This window comes from Ranitomeya variabilis, chromosome 7 (genome assembly GCF_051348905.1).
Source record: "Ranitomeya variabilis isolate aRanVar5 chromosome 7, aRanVar5.hap1, whole genome shotgun sequence".
NCBI lineage: Eukaryota > Metazoa > Chordata > Amphibia > Anura > Dendrobatidae > Ranitomeya > Ranitomeya variabilis.
Genome location: NC_135238.1, coordinates 92959125 through 92982525, shown reverse-complemented (window position 1 = coordinate 92982525; position 23401 = coordinate 92959125). Strand labels below are relative to the sequence as shown.

General features: G+C 44.1%; 1 protein-coding gene across 1 annotated transcript in view; it reads left to right on the top strand.

Annotated features, from left to right (window-relative positions):
* Nucleotides 1-23401, top strand: part of ANKAR (ankyrin and armadillo repeat containing) — an 898322-nt gene that overhangs the window by 774660 nt on the left and 100261 nt on the right. The window contains exons 22-23 of the mRNA XM_077275585.1: nt 232-349; nt 5003-5112. Coding sequence (XP_077131700.1) covers nt 232-349; nt 5003-5112 — 228 coding nt within the window. The remainder of the gene's footprint in view (nt 1-231; nt 350-5002; nt 5113-23401) is intronic.

The window sequence follows — 23401 nt, the reverse complement described above, 5'->3', positions numbered from 1 at the left end:
AGGTGGTAATTAAACCATAGTAATAAATAATGTATGGATTAGACATAAATATAACCTATAAAATATAATTTTCAGTACTGTTTCAAGTAAAGAAAAAAAATCAGAGTATAAACTAATAAATCATAGCATGAAATAATTTATGGAAAAATTTCCCTCAGATTACTATTCAGATGTCATTATCCTCAGATATAATGTGATGAAATCTAAATGCTGTTTTATCTATTTCTACAGATTGTTGTTTTAGCCAGAATTATAGTGGACATGGATCAGGTTTCTCTTTCATCCAGAGGTGTGACAATACTATCAGACCTTTTGCACTCAAATAATTCAACCACGGTTGTATTGGCAGGTATTTCAACATATTAATTATTGATTTTTACAATATTTAAAAAACATTTTTTGTGCTAATAAACAGTTTTACAATCCTTTCTTTAAGTAGTATTCCAGGCTGATAATACAAGTCTGTAGTTACTCTATGCTAAGACTGTTGAATTGTGGCACACACTGTCATGATTCCCTTGTTTTTTCCCATGTGATTGTCAGTCACGTGACTGTAAAAATGTGATTTGCAAAATTCTAAAAAATGATAATATAAACAAGGTCAATAGACCAATAAAGTAATAATGTCTAAGTATAATAAACAAGTGATCAATAATTGTAGTATCAGGAATGTCCTTACCAATGTAGTTCACTAAAATGGTATAAATTTATAAAAAGGGGAATAAAAAAAGAGGGATGCTGTAGAGAGCAAAAAGCAGACCATCAGGTGGAAGGAAGAAGTTCTGGTCCCCATTAATGTAAATGGGGTTCGGGTACAATTTTGGTACCCTAAACGAGCTTTCGACTAAAGTTCAGTCGGGTGGTTAGTTGCAAAAAATCAACAAGGACAACTTGTAGCCTCTTCTAGCCAGAAATCTACCATAGGAATTTTGTTGGATAAAAGTTGGAAAATGCTATTATTCGACAAATAGGACCATAAATTATGTATGTCTGAATAGTTAAGATATAAAAGATAAGGGATGGTGGACATAGGAGCTAAAGCTGAGGGATCAATTGAAGGAGTTAAGACTTTTTTTAATTCATTTTAGTGGAGAGATCATGGTACCTGTGTTGCACTTGCAAAAATGAAGGACCTTCAATGGTATGAAATATGGTTTTTATTAACGAAAATGCTCTTGCACCATACTGGCACCTTTTTCAAGGTAAAAAAAGAACACAAATGTTATTGTCATGTTGATTCTTGTTTTTATACCTTAAAAATGGCACCAGTCCAATGCAGAAACGCTTTGGTTAATAAAAACTTTATTATATACCATTGAGTGTAACCCAGGTTCGGTAATCTCTCCACTGAAGTGAATTGCTATCTGGAAGATTTTTTCCTCCAGCCGCAGATTGTAGGGCTCTTGGTGTTGTGGGCTCTGCACAACTATCCTCAGGTGAGCACTATGATCACTCTCACCCTCTCTCATTTCTCTTGTAGTATTGCCCTATTGTGCACTTCTGTCCTAACCAGACCTCAGCAAGATTTTTTTATTAGCTTGTTTGATAGATAACATAGTAACATAGTTATTAAGGTTGAAGGAAGACTTTAAGTCCATCTAGTTCAACCCATAGCCTAACCTAACATGCCCTAACATGTTGATCCAGAGGAAGGAAAAAAAAACCATGTGGCAAAGATAAGGTAGTAGACATGAAATCCAAAAACATCTCAGATTTAGGGAGGGAGTTATTCCAAATGTATCTATGAGTGATTTTACCTAGTAGTAGGTTTTCTAAGTCTGCTTTGTTTTGTTTTGAAGAGTTAGAAAGTTTCAACCACCTATTTATGTGTATTGCTTTGTTGTAAGTATAGATGTCTAGAAGTCCAATGCCTCCTTGTGTTGAGAAGTTTATATGGTAGTCTTGATTTTTTTGTTTTTCTGAATATATTGATAAATAAACTGTAAAGAAGAAAGAGTTGGGGAGATCAATAGGCAGCACATTTAAGATATTTAGTATTTTAGGGAATATATAGGATTTTATTACATTTTTCATACCTTTCTTGTATCAAAGCTATCAATATATGTTTTTAAATTAGAAGATTCAAAATTTGGTTACATTTTGTAAGGGAATTGATGTCCTTTGCATTAAACAATGCCACAATGATTGTATCTAGATTAGTTGTGTCAGCCATTTATGAAGTTGGAGAGGTGTGGTTCTGACAAACATATCCAGCATGTTAGGCATAAAAGAAATAAAAACAACATACAAATATAAACAGAAGAGACATTATCTGCAGCAGAGGGGGTGGAGGAGTGATGTGGTTGATGTAACATTTCAATGTATAGCAGACAAGACAGTCCAGATGGTGAATCATCCTATAGTACAAAAAAACAATCAACAGTATATAAAACAGTTAAGGAAAATAACTGGGCAAGTTTTGTTTGATGAGACAAAATGTCATAAGGAAATAGAATAATATTTAGAATAAAGATGCGGCACATTCTGGTATCCTCCATTTTGATAATAAAGATGCGGTACATTCTGGTATCCTCCATTTTGATAATAAAAATGCGGTACTGGCTAACACGGTACCAAGATATATATCTTTCCTGTATCATAAGGAAATAGGGAATTCCCACAACGTATGGGAAGAAATAGGAGAGGGGGCACCAAAAGGCAATGTGCATTGGGCATCTGTTCTAAGACTCATGCAACTTGAATGTATTGAGGCTTGTTTCCTGGTCTTAGGAGAGATCGATTTGTGTACTGACCTGGTCAAGTGCAAATGTGGGAAAATGAAGCTGTCTTCTAGTGGCATCCAAGAAGGAACTGGGAGCTGGGGTAATTTGTAGAACATCCCAAACTTTTTGAAGGTCTTCTGTAGTGCAAATGGAAATTTGTTTCCTGTCTTTTAAAACGGCAACACCGAAGGGGAATAGCCATCTATAGTTTAATTTGTTTGCAAGTAAGACTTCAAGCAGAGGTCTAATCTTCCTTCTCTTTGCCAAGATAGATTAGGCAATGTCTTGGAAGATTTGTATTGGTGTGCTGTTGTAGGATAGAGATGGTATTTCTCTTTCTAAGGATAGATGAGGAATCTACAAAACTCAGAAGACCGTATATTCACGGCGGGACCAAGGGTCTTAGTTGTAAGCCTCTGTGGACTCTTATATTTTCACCTCTGTCATAGCTGAGTATAGAAGAAAATATCTCTTTGGTGACTTAGTCTGGAGACAATGGGGGAAAAGATTCCAGGACTCCTTTAATTAGCTAGTTCTTGCATCTACTTCTGTTCTCTTGGCCTTCTAGAGCAAGAATAAAAGGGCTGAGCTGGTGTTGGTTGAAGGTCATTTGTTCCTTCAGTGTGTTTGAGAATTTTATTTAATTCATCAAAGGTTTCATTGCTTGTGCCAAAGTCTTTTTAAGGAGTGATGTAGATATTGGTGCTGAGTCTGCAGATTGATATTCGCTCTCAGTCTTTATTGTTAGATTCTGAGTCCTCATTTGGTGCCGAGCTGAAGGAATGGAAAGTTGTCTTTTTGAAAGTTGCTTATGGTGTAGATAGTTTTTTTTTTTCTTCCAAAAATTTATCTAGTTTGCCTTATTTCTTGGATTTTTAAGTGTTCAGTTTCTTTTGTGCTCTCTTTGCTGAGTTTAACCATGCTTTAGATGTGAGCGGGCAAATATATTATTAACGGTACATGAGGTGGAGATCTTGTAGATGTCGTAATTCAGAATGTCCAGTAGATGGCAGCAGATATATAGTAATGGTGTAATATGCAATATTCTACTGTAGAGATTCAGCAGTTGAAAAAATTAGGTCAAAAACCCTGATTTATTCAAAGGTCTTGTAGCTTAGAATGTTGTAAAAGATGAAAAATTAGGCCGAAGACCTCAATCACTGAAATGCAGATTTCTTCTGAAAAGTGATCAGTATGTGATATGCATCCTCCTATAAAAGGGGGCCTGAAAAATTACAGTAGCACTCTTTTATGAGGAAAGTCGTAAAGGGAATGAGTGACTTTGTGTAGTGCAGGATTTCACTGCAAGGCGTGTATATGTGGAGGAGGGATGATGTTGATTGTCCCTCACTGATGCCTCTTAAGACGGCAGAGTATGTTCCAAGGGCAGGCTAAGTGGCGTTACCTGCTCGGGACACCAGGAAAGAAGCAAAAGCCACTATATTTATTCAAGCTTGGCACTCACCCCCAGATAATGAGGAGAGATCTCTCTTCAGCCAATGAGGGGATCTTCTTGTTATGCCTTCAGGTCTTTTTCCTCACCTTACACTTGCCTCTGATAGGGCTCCTCCGCACTGTGAGAGACATCCATGCTTCTCACCGCATCAGACCGCAGCATCGGTTAGAGCTGTTTCCTTCCACAAAAGGTCTCTTCTGAGCACAGCCTGCAAGATGACAGGTTTTTCTTCTTCCTCTCCCAATCTAGCAGGAGAGTCACCTTGTAGTCACAGTCTATAGAGAGAGTCCAGGTCCAAAGTGTTTCGTGATCTCCCAGCAGATTTTGATAAGCAGGGGATCTTGTTTGTGAGATTTTATCTTCACTTTCTCAGAAATGGTAGATTATAAAGGGTCTAGGAGCAGGTGCTGTAAACATTCACATCTTTCTACCTCACTGCCTAGACCACACCCCAAATGCCTATACTTTTTTGCTAAGAATTTGTTGAGGTCACTCAAAATTTAGAAGAAGATACATAGGGAAATGGTCTTTTCAGTGGTTCATAAAAGGTTTGTGAAGTTTTAAGTTATTTCTGTACATTGGGTAGGTGACAATTTGCTCATCCTTTTGGTGTTCGACTGCTGGGTCTTCCCCGATCCTAACTTCTGGAGATAGTCCTGTCACTTTCTCTGGTAGTCCCCTAGAGAATGAAGGGAATGTAGCTGTGCATGGTATTGGTAAGTAACCATCCATTAAATTGTAAATAACTTGCAAACTTGGCTCAAACCTTTTAAATATTTCAGTTGATTGTGTTAATGTTAAAACAGTCATTTCTGATTGGCAGGGGAATTGCTTTCTTGTTTAGCTCACACCAGAGCTGGAATTCCAGAAGCAATAACTACATTAGGAACAGTTGAATGCCTTTGTAACCATTTAAATTCTGAAATTGAAGAGGTAAGAAATTTGATTTGGTTAATATGGAAAATGCTTTTTAGGAATAAAAACTAAGTAAAACAATAAATTGAACTATAATTATAATACTTACACTAAATAATGTGAAAAGCAAATGTACAATCTACATATAAAACTACGTAATCCGTCCTAATTATCCATGTAGCGTTGTATAAAAGTATTAAAATGCTTACCGATCACCTTCTTCCCAAGTCACTTCAATATATGACCTGAAACCAGACTAGCCAGCTCACCCAAAGATTTATTTGTGAACTTTCAATGTAAGTCTATGAAGCCTTTTACTGAGTTTCATAGACTTGCACTGGGAAAGTTGCTACCGGTATTCAAAGTAGATGCTGTATAAGCAGGCAAAGCTGCAGAGCAGTCCCTTGGGACCAGAGCTGCATTGGAAACCAGAGAAGATGGCAATCAGGACAGGGGTTGCAGCAATATGTTCAGACACGGATGTGACAGTACCCCCTCCCATTTAGTAGAGGCCTCTGGATCCCTAGGACCAGGTTTTTCAGGGAAAGACTGATGAAACCAACTAACTAAGGCCGCGTGCCCATAACCAGTAATACTCGCTTTCTGGACGTATCATATTTTCGCTGTGTCCAAAACAACGCTGCGCTGTACTGTACAAACTCAGTGGATCAGATAAATAGAAATCTCATACCCACTGCGCTTCTTTTTTACGCTGCATAAAATCACCTGCTGTGCGGGTTTCCGAGCCGCAATATGGCAATTTCTCTTGCGGGAATCCTCAGTCTATTATGTGGAATTTCCCAATAGACTTGCATCAGATGCACATGCGTTGTAAGTGAATTTATGCAGGTTTTTTTTAGGATAGCTTTAATAAATAAATAGATAATTTAAAAAAATGATGTGGGTCTTCCCTATTTTTGATAACCAGCCAAGGTACAATAGACAGCTGCAGGCTTCTATTGTCAGGCTGGGAAGGTCCATGGTTATTGGACCCTTCTCAGCCTAAAAATACAAGCCCATAGCCACCCCAGAATTGGCGCACCACATTAGATGCACCAGTTCTGGTGCTTTGCCCATCTCTTCCAGATTGCCCTGGTGCGTTGGCAATCAGGGTTTGGGGTTCATGACAGCGGTGATTTGTCAAAAATCAAAGCTGCCATCAACCTCTGGAGTTAGTAATGGAGAGGTGTCTATCAAACACCCCCATTACTAACCCAGTAATGAAAAATAGAAGCACACAGAGGGAAAAAAACACTTTACTTACTTTACTTGAATAAAGACTCCCCCACACTTCCCTCATTCACCAATTTATTGAAAAAACACAACCCAAAAAATGCAGGTCCGAAGTAATCCAACAAGTCAGAAGCAGTCCAGAAAAGGATATCTGAAAAGCATAAAAAGACTGAAGTAAAAACAATAGACACTCCCTAGTTCACCAATTTGTTACCCAAAATATTTACACACTGGTCAGATGTCCATATTACTCGATTTCCCCGATGAATGTGAATAGCAACAAAGTGAGCCACTGCCCGGCGCCTGTGAATAGCTGTCACTTTACTGCTTTTCACAGATGCCAGAGACATTGAGGAACGTGGATTACTTCGGACCTGCACTTTTTTTGTGGGGATAGGGGGGGACGGGTTCTATAAATCGGTGAACAAGGGATAGTGTGGGGGAGACTTTATTCAAATAAAATATTTTTTTCTGTGTGTGTGTTTTAATGGGATAATGGAGGCACCTCTCCATTACTAACCGCAGGGCTTTAATGTGATGCGCTAATTCTGGTATGGCTGTGGGCTTGTATTTTTAGGCTGGGATTTGCCCAATAACCGGAGACCTTCCCTGCCTGATAATATGAGCCCACAACTGCTATACCTTGGCTGGTTATCAAAAATACGGGGGTACCCACCTCATTTTCTCCTTCGCCCATGACCGCACCATGGAGAGAGGGGATCCACCCTTCAGGGACAATAAACCTACAGATTAAAAGGCGGTACCTCTCCCTCGCATCAGTTGGTTTCCTGTCCCTGATGGGGAACCTTCAGAATGTACCTGGATGAAGATTTCAGATGAAGTTGGGCCAGGCCCGGCCAGGCCCGGCCAGGCCAGGCCAGTTCAGGCAGCAGGGGGGCCCCTGCTGTGGCTGGGGAGGTGCCCTGAAGCCACCATCGCTGGGACCGATGGGTCTTGCAGGGAGAGTGGGGGGAGCGCATCCGCCACACCAAATTGCAGGTGCAGGGTTTCCAGGTTTCCTGGCCAGCGCACACACGGATGAAAGTCGGAGCACACAGGTTAACCGGAAGTAGGGCCGAGGATGCCGGGCAGCTTATTTAAAAGGGAGAAAATGTATGGAGACGCTCCCTGCATCTAACGGCTCCCGGCATGATGGAGGACAGTGAACCGCAGGAGCAGCAGCATCAGCAACCGCAGCAGCAGCGCCAGAGACAGAAGCAGCAACCTAAAAGGCATGATTCTGCAGGCAAGCGGAGCGGACGTTCCAGCAGCCATTCCACTCCACACAACAGGAGATCCGGCACAATGGACAAGTCTCCATCCTGAAAAACCCCCTTAATGGACCCTGTATCTCCTCCAGAACTGGTACCCATGGCTGCATCTGATTGGTGAGTGATCTTCGTGAAAGTTCACCTTGAAATTGGGTTCCCCCTTTTCTTCTCTCATTATTCAGGGAAGGAAACGAGTGGGAAAAGTCAAACACAGGAGTTGCCCATTGTGTAACGGAGAATTACCAGTCACCTGGTATAGGAGACTATGCTATTCCTGCACAGAGCAGGTGTTGTGTGAAGAGACCCCAAACTTTGCCTCAGAGCTAAGATCGGTGATTAAATCGGAGGTCAAAAATATCTTTAGATCCCTCTCGCAGGGGGATAAGGTTAGAGAACAGAAAGCCGCCAAGCACCCCCAGTCTGACTCCTCTAGCTCCGAGGGAAAAGACTCGGATATATCAGACCCATCCTCGGACGATGAAGGGGGGTGCTCCACTGTTTTCCTCTAGAGGAGGTAGAAAGCCTGGTGTAGGCTGTAAGATCCACTATAGGGGTGATAAACCCTTGGCCAGAAAAAACGGTGCAGGATATCATGTTTGAGGGATTAGCCCAGAAAAAGCGGAGACCATTTCTCTTGAATGAAAATATACAGGCCCTGATCAAAAAAGAATGGAAGAAACCCGATAGAAAAAATTCTTCAGTTCCATCCCTTAAAATGAAATACCCCTTCGAGGATTCAGCATCTGCATCCTGGGATAAGGCTCCAAAATTAGATGTTGCAGTAGCAAAAGCTTCTAAAAAATTTGCCCTCCCCTTTGAGGACATGGTGACCTTAAAAGACCCATTAAACAAGGAGGCAGATTCCTTCTTTAGGCTGTATGCACACGTTCCTGATTTTTCGCATTTTTTTCGCTATAAAAACGCGATAAAACCACAAAAAAAGCTCACATTAAGCATCCTATTAATAGAACGCATTCTGGAAAAGAACGCAGCATGTTCATTAATTTGCGGAATCGCGGGGATTCTTCACACATAGGAATGCATTGATCCGCTTACTTCCCGTATGGGGCTATGCCCACCATGTGGGAATAGAAACATAGGAAACATGCAAGGCTTCTATACAAATATCCAAACATCATAAACACACATATGACGTAGAAGCCAAATCACTAGGATGTGCAGGACACACTGATGAACTAGAGCACCACAAAGAGGACAGTGTACTGGTCCAAAAATAATGAATACAAAAAGAAAATACAAAGCTAAAATTGGCAAACACACCTGAACTGCCTAATGAGGGACAGAGCGGTACAGACATCGTGGTAAAAAATAACTACTCCAGTAAAAAGAGTGCATATAAACAGATGTCCATCAACATACATAAGCAGTACCATACAATATATATCTAATAGTCAGTAGGTGTACACAGCATAATTACATAGACAAGGCATATATACTAAAGTAACATACCAACTTGTAAGAGATGAACAGTGCTGCACCACGCCGCCCCCACCCCCTTGAGGAAGGTTGATCCGAAACGCGCGTCGGGAGGGTGGGGACGGCGTGGTGCAGCACTGTTCATCTCTTACAAGTTGATATGTTATTTTAGTATATATGCCTTGTCTATGTAATTATGCTGTGTACACCTACTGACTATTAGATAGTCATTAGATAGTCATGTGACTGTGACGTCATCCCAGGTCCTTCGCACAAAGCATCCCTGGGAACGGAAGCCGCCGAATGCATCGTAGAGGAGATTGGGGGCTGTCGGTAAGAATAACCATTTTTTAATTTTTTTAAAATTTTTTTAGCATTAGATCTTTTTACTATTGATGCTGCATAGGCAGCATCAATAGTAAAAAGTTGGTCACACTTGTCAAACACTATGTTTGACAAGTGTGACCAACCTGTCAATCAGTTTTCCAAGCGATGCTGCAGATCGCTTGGAAAACGCTAGCATTCTGCAAGCTTGCTTGCGAAACGCTAGTGTTTAGCGGGAAAACGCATACGAATTCCGCATGCCATATACCCGCGGCAAAAGTTGCAGAATTGCCATGGAAATTTACGCTGCAGTTCTGCAATGTGTGCACTTGGCCTTAAAGGGGCATGGGAAACATCGGGAAGTAATCGTAGGCCCGCCATAGCAGCTACCTGCACGTTTAGATCCCTTATGATCTGGGTGGATCGGCTAGAGAAACAGCTCTGGGAGGGGGTGCCCAGGAATGAAGTGCTAGAGTCCATCCTTTAATATGAGGGGCAGCAGCCTTTTTGGCAGATTCCTCAGCCGACTCAGTTAGATTAGCATCTAAGTCTGCAGCCCTCTCAAATGCAACCCATAGGACACTTTGGCTCAAATGCTGGCTGGGAGATCTGCAGACCAAATTAAAATTATGCTCAATTCCCTGAGAAGGATAGTTCTTGTTTGGGGAAACATTGGATGGCATCCTCTAGAAGATGGGGATAAGACAAAAGGTTTCCCTAATCTGGCTGCTCCCACACAAAATGATCCTTTCAGAGTAGAAAATTCTTAAGGAGGAGGCCCCAAAAGAGCAGAGCAGATGGGTTGAAGGGAGGAAGAAGGGCAAAGTTTTCCTTTTAAGAAGTTCCTCTTGGGATAGGAAACCCTCGAAGTGACGGTCCTACACTGGTGGGGGGCAGACTATCCCGTTTTCTTCCGGCCTGGGAGAAGATTTCAAACAGTCCCTGGATATTAATTCTTGTCAGGGCGGGCCTGCGGATAGACTTCCATCACTCCCTACCCAGAATTTTGTCATGATAACCCTTCGATTCTCTTCAGAGGAACAAGAGGCCCTGGAGTGCGAGGTTTTAGACCTGGTGAGTAAAGCATTCTCCAGAGGTCCCCCTCAAGAAAGTAGCGAGGGATTCTACTCCCCACTATTTCTGGTAAACAAACTAGACGGTTCATACAAAGCAAGAATGATACCCAAGATTGCAGAAAACTAAGAGATCTTAAGTGGAACCTCATTTAAATACAGCGCAGGACCAAATCAAATGATAATTTTGTGGTATGCAGTAGTCGTCAGTTGACAATGTAACCCTTTGAGGAATGCATAACAGCAGTAGATAAAGGTCATGGCATTTGTTGACAAACTAAAAAACTGGTGACAGCTTCCCTTTAAGAGATTCTTGAAACTGATTGTTTATGGCGAATACGGCTAGAGGCAGATATTTCTCCCAATTAAACTGATGGTCAGAGACATAAGACCAAATAAATTGTTTCCAGTGTCTGGTTGGCATGTTCAGTTTGACCATTACTCCCTTGGTTGTAAGCACCTGATCTACATTGATCTGGTTACAAAAAGCCCTCCAGCACTTTGAAACAAACTCAGTTCCCTAGTAAGAAACTATATTTTCTGGAATACCATGTAAATGCACAGTGTGTTCAATAATTAATTTTCTTAAAGTTTGAGTGTTTGGCATCCCACACATAGGAACAAAATTACACTGTTTACTGAACCTGTCAACCACCACCCAGATAACAGTATTTCCCCTGGAGAACAGCAGGTCAATAATGCAGTTCATGGAGAGCTGAGTCCCAAGGGCTTCTATGAGTAAGTAAGGGCTGGAGAAGTACAGCAGGACAAGTTCATAGTGTTTAAGCTTGAGCACAGATTTCACAAAAAATGAAATATTGCTTACAATCTCAAACAATGGCAGCCTGAAGAATTCATAAATGAAATTGAGGGTAGGAGGGTGGGACAATTTTTTTTGGTTGAGAGTACCACAGATTTGATATTTTACAGGATACCAGCTTAGGGGACCATGGCCCCATCTGAAAGAATACATATCAACTCCATTGACCATCACTGAGCCCATGGATATGTTAGAGGTAGCCAGGATTTGGAACCACTGATCACCTGAACCTCATGGATAGGTTTGGGAAAGCCAGGATTGGCACCCACCGGTCACCTGGCTCCATGGAGATGTACGGAGAAGCCTGGTTGTGACCCTTTGGTCCCTTGGCCTCATGCCTCAATGGACTGTCAGGTTCCTAAGCTTGTCGTTACATCCTCTCTGTGTGTACCACAAATGGGAGTAGTCGGCCCTGGAAGTCATAGCTGCTTTAATCTCTGCGAGTCAGTGAAACGTTGAGACTCTAATTTTGCACCATCTTGGGTATTTTGCTGGAACTGTTCTATATGTTATTATCTGTTCATGGTTCAACAAAGTGTTGCCACACTGTTTTACCCTCACCCTGTGTTGTCTGAGTAGTATTGTGCCCACATTAAAAGAGAGCAGACATTCAGTGGAATGACGAAGCCCGCAAAGGCGAAACGTACGTCGAGGTCTCTTCCTGCTCACACCACGCTGGTGCCCGGTTGCCACCATGTCTCAAGGTAATGTTCTCTAACATCTTCAGCATGCACACATTTTCCCTTAGACTTGGAGGTACCGGTGCTAGGTACATCTCTATGCCCTGTTTTGATTTAGTGCAGTGACATTGTTATATGCCATGCTCAATGTGTTCACTCCATGGACATACTGGTTACTTTAACTTTTATCTTATCCATTTGGAGTTTTGATTTATCTTGTTATACCACTGTTTGCCACTGTCCTCATCCCTGGGCATTTTCCAGCGTGGTTGTGAAGTCAGGTAGCCTGAACTTGCTGTGTCCTTTTCCAGCAATTAATTTACATCTGTTTTGCTGGTGGTGCTATTGGCACGCCTTCCCTTTCATCATTTTTGTCCTTATTTAAGTATTGTATTATTGTGCATTTGTTACTTCAATAAAATTTGTCCTTTGTTACCTCTTCTGTGCGGTTGTCAATTTCCGTATACATCTGTTTTTTTATCTTGCAACCTAGCAGGTTTTTTTAGGTTTATATGTTGTGGCTTAGAGGTATGCCCTCTGCTGGCCGAGAGGGTATTTTCGGTTTAGGTGATTCAGTGGAATGATCTCTGGTCCATGTGGTCTCGACCAGTGGACTAGAGCACAAGCTGACCCCCACAATATACTTTTGAGTGTAATGTATAACCTCCCCATCTAAAAAACTCAATAAAAATAATTGGACAGAGAAGACAGAGCACTTACTGATGGCTTTATTGATTAATTCCCCCCTCTCCTTCCACAGTTCAGTCTCCCCCACTTCTTCCACTACAGCTCCCTCATTGCTGATCTCTCCTCCCACATCTCCTGCTGTCCATCTTACTTGACACTGCTTTCCTTGGCTAGCAGTATCAGTAAAACAGTCTATATGTGCTCTGCCTTCTCAATCACTGCTCCTCCTGCAGAGAGCAACAGTTGTGATGAGTTTGCCATTTATTTGGATGCTTCCTGCTCAGCGAAGGGCAGTGATGAGTAAAAAAGTGATCACAATTTTTTTTTTTAATTCTAACTAGTGAAGAACGAGCATGCTCGCAACTGCTCCACATTCGATTGAGCATTGGGGTGTTCAGGTGCGCTCGTTACTTGATTATCGCGGGTGCTCAAGCAGCATGCTCGAGTTCCCGCCCCGACTGTTAGGGTACGTTCCCATGATCAGTGTTTGCTTTCACGCAGCTAAATTTCCCAGTGAATCCCACACCTCAGCTCACATGCATTTTTCCATGCATTTTTATGACCTTTTGTGCCGGATGCATTTTTGTCTCTCTGGCATGTTAGAATAGATCTGCAAAGATATAGATCGATATTGGGTAGATAGATATCCATAAGATATTTAATTAGTGTCATGCGTGTGTAGTTTGTTGTACCTGTTGTGATGCAGCGATGTCCTTGCTGTGCAGTGAATAGGCAGTGACCCATATAAAGTTGAAACAAAGTCTTGTTTATTTCACAGCATACTCACAAACCAGAAAAATAAGCAAACAAGTCTTTCAGTATGCAGCCAGGAAAAATAACGACAGTCCACAATCCGTTGCCGTGAACGTAATACACCACCGTGTACGCTGGGGTGTCAAGCTTTTTAGGCTTTGCCTGGCCCGTGTTGCACCACACGGACAGAGCTCCTCATAAAGCTCCTGCTAGGTCTGACTCCCAGACCAACACTGACACACCCAAACTCTCTTGCAGGGTTTTTTTTCTTTCCTCCAGATTCTATGGCCATGGGCCACTATAAGATCTGGGCTGGAGGAAACGGACCGGCCCCACTACCTTCCTGCAGTCCGTTTCAAAAATAAAAGCCCATACTGGGTTTACCTGAATAATTTCTGGGTCAAATAACTTGATCCAGTTCACACTCACTTTTATTCTTCCCTGTGTCTCACAGGCAAACCTGCTGTGAGCACAGGGCAATCCAGCGGATCTAATATGCTTCTAAGCACATCCTGGGGGATACATAGCGACCCTCGCATATGACACCGGTCACTGCCTTACATACCCCCCCTCTGTTCAGACTTGTGGGGTTGAACATTTGTCAGCATTAGGGTTGAGCGACTTTCATTTTTTTAAGATCGAGTCTGGTTTTGTGAAACCCGATTTAGTCCAGAGTCGAGTTGAGTGAAGTCGGCCGATTATCGCTAAAAGTTGGGGATCGACCGAAACACGAAACCCAATGCAAGTCAATGGGGAAGAATAGCCGGCAGTGAGTGGAGGCCAGGAAAACACCTACAGTGCACATTTTACTGCCAAAAACATCCATTCTTGTTTTCTGAAGCTTGTCAATCTTAATTAACTTTATAATAATAGTTGGGCACTGGAAATTGGGGGTCATTTGGCAAAAGTTGTGGGGGTAGGGCTGGTTCAAGGTTTTAGTGGGCCCAGGAAACATGGACTACGTCATGGCGGTGGAGCAGGGAGAGGTAAGTATTTCAACGTTGCAAGTGCTGTGATCCTGAGCAAGCAGGGGGGGGCCCACTCGTTCGCATTGGCACTGGCACAGGGCCCCTCAAAGTACGGCGGTGTGTTTGCATGGCGGGGGCGCCTCCCACCAGCAGCGACACTTTTGTGTACTCTGAGTGGCCCTGTGCCAGTGACGTCGCCAACGAGTATGCCCCCCCACCTGATGAAGGAACCTGCACTTTCATCTGCACCTTCCTCTTTGTCCCTGTGTAAGGTGGTACAATATGCGGGAAGGGGAACCTTACTTTCAGCAGGGTCAGATTCTGGCTGTGTAGAGTACAAGGGGAATGTAGTGGTCTAGGTCAATGTACCAGCAGACTCATCTAGCAGTGGCTGGGCAATGGGCAGGATGATGAGGAAACAGATATAGGGCCAAAGAATAAAGTAGGCTAAATGCAGATCAAAATTGGTAACAGGACTAAACAGGCGGCATTGCTTTGTTCAGTGGAGTAGCAAACCCAAGAGCAGCAGACACTGTTTCAAGGGCCTAACCACACTAGTAGGCCAAATGCAGTTTAATATCTGATAGTATAGGCCGAAAGCCAGAATGTGGAAGCTCAGCTTTGTTCAGTTGAGGACAACACCAGGGAGGGGCAGACACCGTTAGTAGGCCCTAACCACCATTTTGTTTTTAAAAAAACACTTAATGAGAGCCAGAAGGTTGAAGCTCAGCTTTATTCAGTTGAGGGCAACACCAGGGAGGGGCAGAAGCCGTTAGTAGGCCCTAACCACCATTTTGTTTTTTAAAAAACACTTAATGAGAGCCAGAAGGTTGAAGCTCAGCTTTATTCAGTTGAGGGCAACACCAGGGAGGGGCAGAAGCCGTTAGTAGGCCCTAACCACCATTTTGTTTTTTAAAAAACACTTAATGAGAGCCAGAAGGTTGAAGCTCAGCTTTATTCAGTTGAGGGCAACACCAGGCAGGGGCAGACACCGTTAGTAGGCCGGAACCACCAATGTGTTTAAAAACAGCAGTTAATCAGAGCCGGAAGGTAGAAGCTCAGCTTTATTCAGTTGAGGGCAACACCAGGGAGGGGCAGACGCCGTTAGTAGGCCCTAACCACCATTTTGTTTTTTAAAAAACACTTAATGAGAGCCAGAAGGTTGAAGCTCAGCTTTATTCAGTTGAGGGCAACACCAGGCAGGGGCAGACACCGTTAGTAGGCCGGAACCACCAATGTGTTTAAAAACAGCAGTTAATCAGAGCCGGAAGGTAGAAGCTCAGCTTTATTCAGTTGAGGGCAACACCAGGCAGGGGCAGACACCGTTAGTAGGCCCTAACCACCATTTTGTTTTTTAAAAAACACTTAATGAGAGCCAGAAGGTTGAAGCTCAGCTTTATTCAGTTGAGGGCAACACCAGGCAGGGGCAGACACCGTTAGTAGGCCGGAACCACCAATGTGTTTAAAAACAGCAGTTAATCAGAGCCGGAAGGTAGAAGCTCAGCTTTATTCAGTTGAGGGCAACACCAGGGAGGGGCAGACGTCGTTAGTAGGCCCTAACCACCATTTTGTTTTTTAAAAAACACTTAATGAGAGCCAGAAGGTTGAAGCTCAGCTTTATTCAGTTGAGGGCAACACCAGGCAGGGGCAGACACCGTTACTAGGCCGGAACCACCAATGTGTTTAAAAACAGCAGTTAATCAGAGCCGGAAGGTAGAAGCTCAGCTTTATTCAGTTGAGGGCAACACCAGGCAGGGGCAGACACCGTTAGTAGGCCGGAACCACCAATGTGTTTAAAAACAGCAGTTAATCAGAGCCGGAAGGTAGAAGCTCAGCTTTATTCAGTTGAGGGCAACACCAGGGAGGGGCAGAAGCCGTTAGTAGGCCCTAACCACCATTTTCTTTTTTAAAAAACACTTAATGAGAGCCAGAAGGTTGAAGCTCAGCTTTATTCAGTTGAGGGCAACACAAGGGAGGGGCAGACACCGTTAGTAGGCCCTAAACACCATTTTGTTTTTTAAAAAACACTTAATGAGAGCCAGAAGGTTGAAGCTCAGCTTTATTCAGTTGAGGGCAACACCAGGGAGGGGCAGAAGCCGTTAGTAGGCCCTAACCACCATTTTGTTTTTTAAAAAACACTTAATGAGAGCCAGAAGGTTGAAGCTCAGCTTTATTCAGTTGAGGGCAACACCAGGCAGGGGCAGACACCGTTAGTAGGCCGGAACCACCAATGTGTTTAAAAACAGCAGTTAATCAGAGCCGGAAGGTAGAAGCTCAGCTTTATTCAGTTGAGGACAACTTGAATTAGGGACTGCAGACAGACTTAGCAGGCTGTCCCCTGTGTGGACCATGCATCCAATACATTAACCCATTGAGCCACAAAGGACACGTAACTGTTGTGAAATTGGATTTTGGGCTCCCCCGGTGGCCACTGGTGGAATTGAACTGGTGTGCATCATCCCCTCTGTTCACCTGTTTCCATCAGGATGTGGGAGTCGCTATTTAGCCTTGCTCCTCTGTCACTTCCATGCCGGTCAACATTGTAATCAGAAGCCTTTCTGTGCATGTTCCTGCTGCTAGACAACTCCCAGCTAAGTTGGACTTTAGTCCTCGTTTGTTTTTGCATTTTGTTCCAGTTCACAGCTGTAGTTTCGTTTCTGTGTCTGGAAAGCTCTTGTGATCTGAAATTGCCACTCTGATGTTATGAGTTAATACTAGAGTCTTAAAGTAATTTCAGGATGGTGTTTTGATAGGGTTTTCAGCTGACCATGAAAGTGCCCTTTCTGTCTTCTGCTATCTAGTAAGCGGACCTCAATTTTGCTAAACCTATTTTCATACTACGTGTGTCCTTTTCATCTAAAATCACCGCCAATATATGTAGGGGCCTCTGTCTGCCTTTCGGGGAAATTTCTCTAGAGGTGAGCCAGGACTATATTTTCCTCTGCCAGGATTAGTTAGTCCTCCGGCCGGCGCTGGGCGTCTAGGGATAAAACGCAGGCAACGCTACCCGGGTACTGTTAGTTGTGCGGCAGGTTTAGTTCATGGTCAGTTTAGTTTCCATCCTTCCAAGAGCTAGTTCTTATGTTTGCTGGGCTATGTTCTCTTGCCATTGAGAACCATAACAGTTTGACCGGCAACAAAGGGTTAAATTAATTGACAGAGAAAGGAGAGAAAAGAGAAGTCTGCTGAAGATTTTTTTTTTTTTTTCCCCTTCAGTTCTGAGTGTGCTTGTAATTGAATCTCTTGCAAGTCTGCCTATATTGCAGCCTTTCTCTCTCTCTCTCCTTCTAATCCTGGAATGGCTCTGTGTTCACCTGTTTAAAATGGATATTCAGAGTTTAGCTGCAGGTTTGAATAATCTCACCACGAAAGTTCAAAATTTACAAGATTTTGTTGTTCATGTTCCTATATCTGAACCTAGAATTCCTTTGCCTGAATTTTTCTCGGGGAATAGATCTTGCTTTCAAAATTTCAAAAATAATTGCAAGTTGTTTTTGTCCCTGAAATCTCGCTCTGCTGGAGATCCTGCTCAGCAGGTCAGGATTGTGATTTCCTTGCTCCAGGGCGACCCTCAGGATTGGGCTTTTGCATTGGCTCCAGGGGATCCTGCGTTGCTCAATGTGGATGCGTTTTTTCTGGCCTTGGGGTTGCTTTATGAGGAACCTCAGTTAGAGCTTCAGGCGGAAAAGGCCTTGATGTCCCTATCTCAGGGGCAAGACGAAGCTGAAATATACTGCCCGAAATTCCGTAAATGGGCTGTGCTTACTCAGTGGAATGAGTGCGCCCTGGCGGCGAATTTCAGAGAGGGTCTCTCTGATGCCATTAAGGATGTTATGGTGGGGTTCCCTGTGCCTGCGGGTCTGAATGAGTCCATGACAATGGCTATCCAGATCGATAGGCGTCTGCGGGAGCGCAAACCTGTGCACCATTTGGCGGTGTCTACTGAGAAGACGCCAGAGAATATGCAATGTGATAGAATTCTGTCCAGAAGTGAACGGCAGAATTTTAGACGAAAAAATGGGTTGTGCTTCTATTGCGGTGATTCAACTCATGTTATATCAGCATGCTCTAAGCGTACTAAGAAGCTTGATAAGTCTGTTTCAATTGGCACTTTACAGTCTAAGTTTATTCTATCTGTGACCCTGATTTGTTCTTTATCATCTATTACCGCGGACGCCTATGTCGACTCTGGCGCCGCTTTGAGTCTTATGGATTGGTCCTTTGCCAAACGCTGTGGGTATGATTTGGAGCCTCTTGAAACTCCTATACCCCTGAAGGGGATTGACTTCACCCCATTGGCTAGCAATAAACCACAATACTGGACACAAGTAACTATGCGGATTAATCCGGATCACCAGGAGATTATTCGCTTTCTTGTGCTGTATAACCTACATGATGTGTTGGTGCTTGGATTGCCATGGCTGCAATCTCATAACCCAGTCCTTGACTGGAAAGCTATGTCTGTGTTAAGCTGGGGATGTAAGGGGACGCATGGGGACGTACCTGTGGTTTCCATTTCATCATCTATTCCCTCTGAGATTCCTGAATTCTTGACTGAATATCGTGACGTTTTTGAAGAACCTAAGCTTGGTTCATTACCTCCGCACCGGGAGTGCAATTGTGCCATAGATTTGATTCCGGGTAGTAAATACCCTAAGGGTCGTTTATTTAATCTGTCTGTGCCTGAACATGCTGCTATGCGAGAATATATAAAGGAGTCCTTGGAAAAGGGACATATTCGTCCTTCGTCATCTCCCTTAGGAGCCGGTTTTTTCTTTGTGGCTAAGAAAGATGGCTCTTTGAGGCCGTGTATTGATTATCGGCTTTTGAATAAAATCACGGTTAAATATCAATATCCGTTGCCACTGCTGACTGATTTGTTTGCTCGCATAAAGGGGGCCAAGTGGTTCTCTAAAATAGATCTCCGTGGGGCGTATAATTTGGTGCGAATTAAGCAGGGGGATGAGTGGAAAACCGCATTTAATACGCCCGAGGGCCACTTTGAGTATTTGGTGATGCCTTTTGGTCTTTCAAATGCCCCTTCAGTCTTTCAGTCCTTTATGCATGACATTTTCCGTGATTATTTGGATAAATTTATGATTGTGTATCTGGATGATATTTTGATTTTTTCGGATGACTGGGACTCTCATGTCCAGCAGGTCAGGAGGGTTTTTCAGGTTTTGCGGTCTAATTCCTTGTGTGTGAAGGGTTCTAAGTGCGTTTTTGGGGTTCAAAAGATTTCCTTTTTGGGATATATTTTTTCCCCCTCTTCCATCGAGATGGATCCTGTCAAGGTTCAGGCTATTTGTGATTGGACGCAACCCTCTTCTCTTAAGAGTCTTCAGAAATTTTTGGGCTTTGCTAACTTTTATCGTCGATTTATTGCTGGTTTTTCTGATGTTGTTAAACCATTGACTGATTTGACTAAGAAGGGTGCTGATGTTGCTGATTGGTCCCCTGCTGCTGTGGAGGCCTTTCGGGAGCTTAAGCGCCGCTTTTCTTCCGCCCCTGTGTTGCGTCAGCCTGATGTTGCTCTTCCTTTTCAGGTTGAGGTCGACGCTTCTGAAATCGGAGCTGGGGCGGTTTTGTCGCAGAGAAGTTCCGATTGCTCCGTGATGAGACCTTGTGCTTTTTTCTCGCGTAAATTTTCGCCCGCCGAGCGCAATTATGATGTTGGGAATCGGGAGCTTTTGGCCATGAAGTGGGCTTTTGAGGAGTGGCGTCATTGGCTTGAGGGGGCTAGACATCAGGTGGTGGTATTGACTGACCACAAAAATCTAATTTATCTTGAGTCCGCCAGACGCCTGAATCCTAGACAGGCGCGCTGGTCGTTGTTTTTCTCTCGGTTTAATTTTGTGGTGTCCTACCTGCCGGGTTCTAAGAATGTTAAGGCGGATGCCCTTTCTAGGAGTTTTGAGCCTGAGTCCCCTGGTAATTCTGAACCTACAGGTATCCTTAAGGATGGAGTGATATTGTCTGCCGTTTCTCCAGACCTGCGGCGGGCCTTGCAGGAGTTTCAGGCGGATAGACCTGATCGTTGCCCACCTGGTAGACTGTTTGTTCCTGATGATTGGACCAGTAAAGTCATTTCTGAGGTTCATTCTTCTGCGTTGGCAGGTCATCCTGGAATCTTTGGTACCAGGGATTTGGTGGCAAGGTCCTTCTGGTGGCCTTCCCTGTCTCGAGATGTGCGAGGCTTTGTGCAGTCTTGTGACGTTTGTGCTCGGGCCAAGCCTTGTTGTTCTCGGGCTAGTGGATTGTTGTTGCCCTTGCCTATCCCGAAGAGGCCCTGGACGCACATCTCGATGGATTTTATTTCGGATCTTCCTGTTTCTCAGAAGATGTCTGTCATCTGGGTGGTGTGTGACCGTTTCTCTAAGATGGTCCATTTGGTTCCCCTGCCTAAGTTGCCTTCTTCTTCCGAGTTGGTTCCTCTGTTTTTTCAAAATGTGGTCCGTTTGCATGGTATTCCGGAGAATATCGTTTCTGACAGAGGAACCCAATTCGTGTCTAGATTTTGGCGAGCATTCTGTGCTAGGATGGGCATAGATTTGTCTTTCTCGTCTGCTTTCCATCCTCAGACTAATGGCCAGACCGAGCGGACGAATCAGACCTTGGAGACATATTTGAGGTGTTTTGTGTCTGCAGATCAGGATGATTGGGTTGCTTTTTTGCCTTTAGCGGAGTTTGCCCTCAATAATCGGGCCAGCTCTGCCACCTTGGTGTCTCCTTTTTTCTGTAATTCGGGGTTTCATCCTCGATTTTCTTCTGGTCAGGTGGAATCTTCGGATTGTCCTGGGGTGGATGCTGTGGTGGAGAGGTTGCATCAGATTTGGGGGCAGGTAGTGGACAATTTGAAGTTGTCCCAGGAGAAGACTCAGCTTTTTGCCAACCGCCGGCGTCGGGTTGGTCCTCGGCTTTGTGTTGGGGACTTGGTGTGGTTGTCTTCTCGTTTTGTCCCTATGAGGGTTTCTTCTCCTAAGTTTAAGCCTCGGTTCATCGGCCTGTACAAGATATTGGAGATTCTTAACCCTGTGTCCTTCCGTTTGGACCTCCCTGCATCTTTTTCTATTCATAATGTTTTTCATCGGTCATTATTGCGCAGGTATGAGGTACCGGTTGTGCCTTCCGTTGAGCCTCCTGATCCGGTGTTGGTTGAGGGCGAGTTGGAGTACGTTGTGGAAAAAATCTTGGACTCCCGTGTTTCCAGACGGAAACTCCAGTATCTGGTCAAATGGAAGGGATACGGTCAGGAGGATAATTCTTGGGTGACTGCCTCTGATGTTCATGCCTCCGATCTGGTCCGTGCCTTTCATAGGGCTCATCCTGATCGCCCTGGTGGTTCTGGTGAGGGTTCGGTGCCCCCTCCTTGAGGGGGGGGTACTGTTGTGAAATTGGATTTTGGGCTCCCCCGGTGGCCACTGGTGGAATTGAACTGGTGTGCATCATCCCCTCTGTTCACCTGTTTCCATCAGGATGTGGGAGTCGCTATTTAGCCTTGCTCCTCTGTCACTTCCATGCCGGTCAACATTGTAATCAGAAGCCTTTCTGTGCATGTTCCTGCTGCTAGACAACTCCCAGCTAAGTTGGACTTTAGTCCTCGTTTGTTTTTGCATTTTGTTCCAGTTCACAGCTGTAGTTTCGTTTCTGTGTCTGGAAAGCTCTTGTGATCTGAAATTGCCACTCTGATGTTATGAGTTAATACTAGAGTCTTAAAGTAATTTCAGGATGGTGTTTTGATAGGGTTTTCAGCTGACCATGAAAGTGCCCTTTCTGTCTTCTGCTATCTAGTAAGCGGACCTCAATTTTGCTAAACCTATTTTCATACTACGTGTGTCATTTTCATCTAAAATCACCGCCAATATATGTGGGGGCCTCTGTCTGCCTTTCGGGGAAATTTCTCTAGAGGTGAGCCAGGACTATATTTTCCTCTGCCAGGATTAGTTAGTCCTCCGGCCGGCACTGGGCGTCTAGGGATAAAACGCAGGCAACGCTACCCGGCTACTGTTAGTTGTGCGGCAGGTTTAGTTCATGGTCAGTTTAGTTTCCATCCTTCCAAGAGCTAGTTCTTATGTTTGCTGGGCTATGTTCTCTTGCCATTGAGAACCATAACACGTAACCTTCCGTGGCCATGCCTACAGGTCCATGTGTCTGTTGTCAGGTGTACCTTTGTCAGTGTAGGCCTATTGGAAGGAGGGACCGCAGACAGGCTTCGAAGGCCTAACACAATAAAATGGGCTGGCTGTAGGCACGTTAAAATTGGTTCCAGGGGTACACGGGCAGCAGTGGTCTGGTCAGTGGAGGCCTAGTGGAAGGAGGGACCGCAGACAGGCTTCGAAGGCCTAACACAATAAAATGGGCTGGCTGTAGGCACTTTAAAATTGGTTCCAGGGGTACACGGGCAGCAGTGGTCTGGTCAGTGGAGGCCTAGTGGAAGGAGGGACCGCAGACAGGCTTCGAAGGCCTAACACAATAAAATGGGCTGGCTGTAGGCACTTTAAAATTGGTTCCAGGGGTACACGGGCAGCAGTGGTCTGGTCAGTGGAGGCCTAGTGGAAGGAGGGACCGCAGACAGGCTTCGAAGGCCTAACACAATAAAATGGGCTGGCTGTAGGCACTTTAAAATTGGTTCCAGGGGTACACGGGCAGCAGTGGTCTGGTCAGTGGAGGCCTAGTGGAAGGAGGGACCGCAGACAGGCTTCGAAGGCCTAACACAATAAAATGGGCTGGCTGTAGGCACTTTAAAATTGGTTCCAGGGGTACACGGGCAGCAGTGGTCTGGTCAGTGGAGGCCTAGTGGAAGGAGGGACCGCAGACAGGCTTCGAAGGCCTAACACAATAAAATATAGGCTCATGGCAGTTTTACAGCGGTTACATGGATACACGGGCAGGCAGCTTGGTGGTGAGTGGAGGAGTATTTAAAGTAGGGACCGCAGACAGGCTATCAAAGGCCTAAAATAACAAACAATAGGCTCATGGCAGTTTTACAGCGGTTACATGGATACACGGGCAGGCAGCTTGGTGGTGAGTGGAGGAGTATTTAAAGTAGGGACCGCAGACA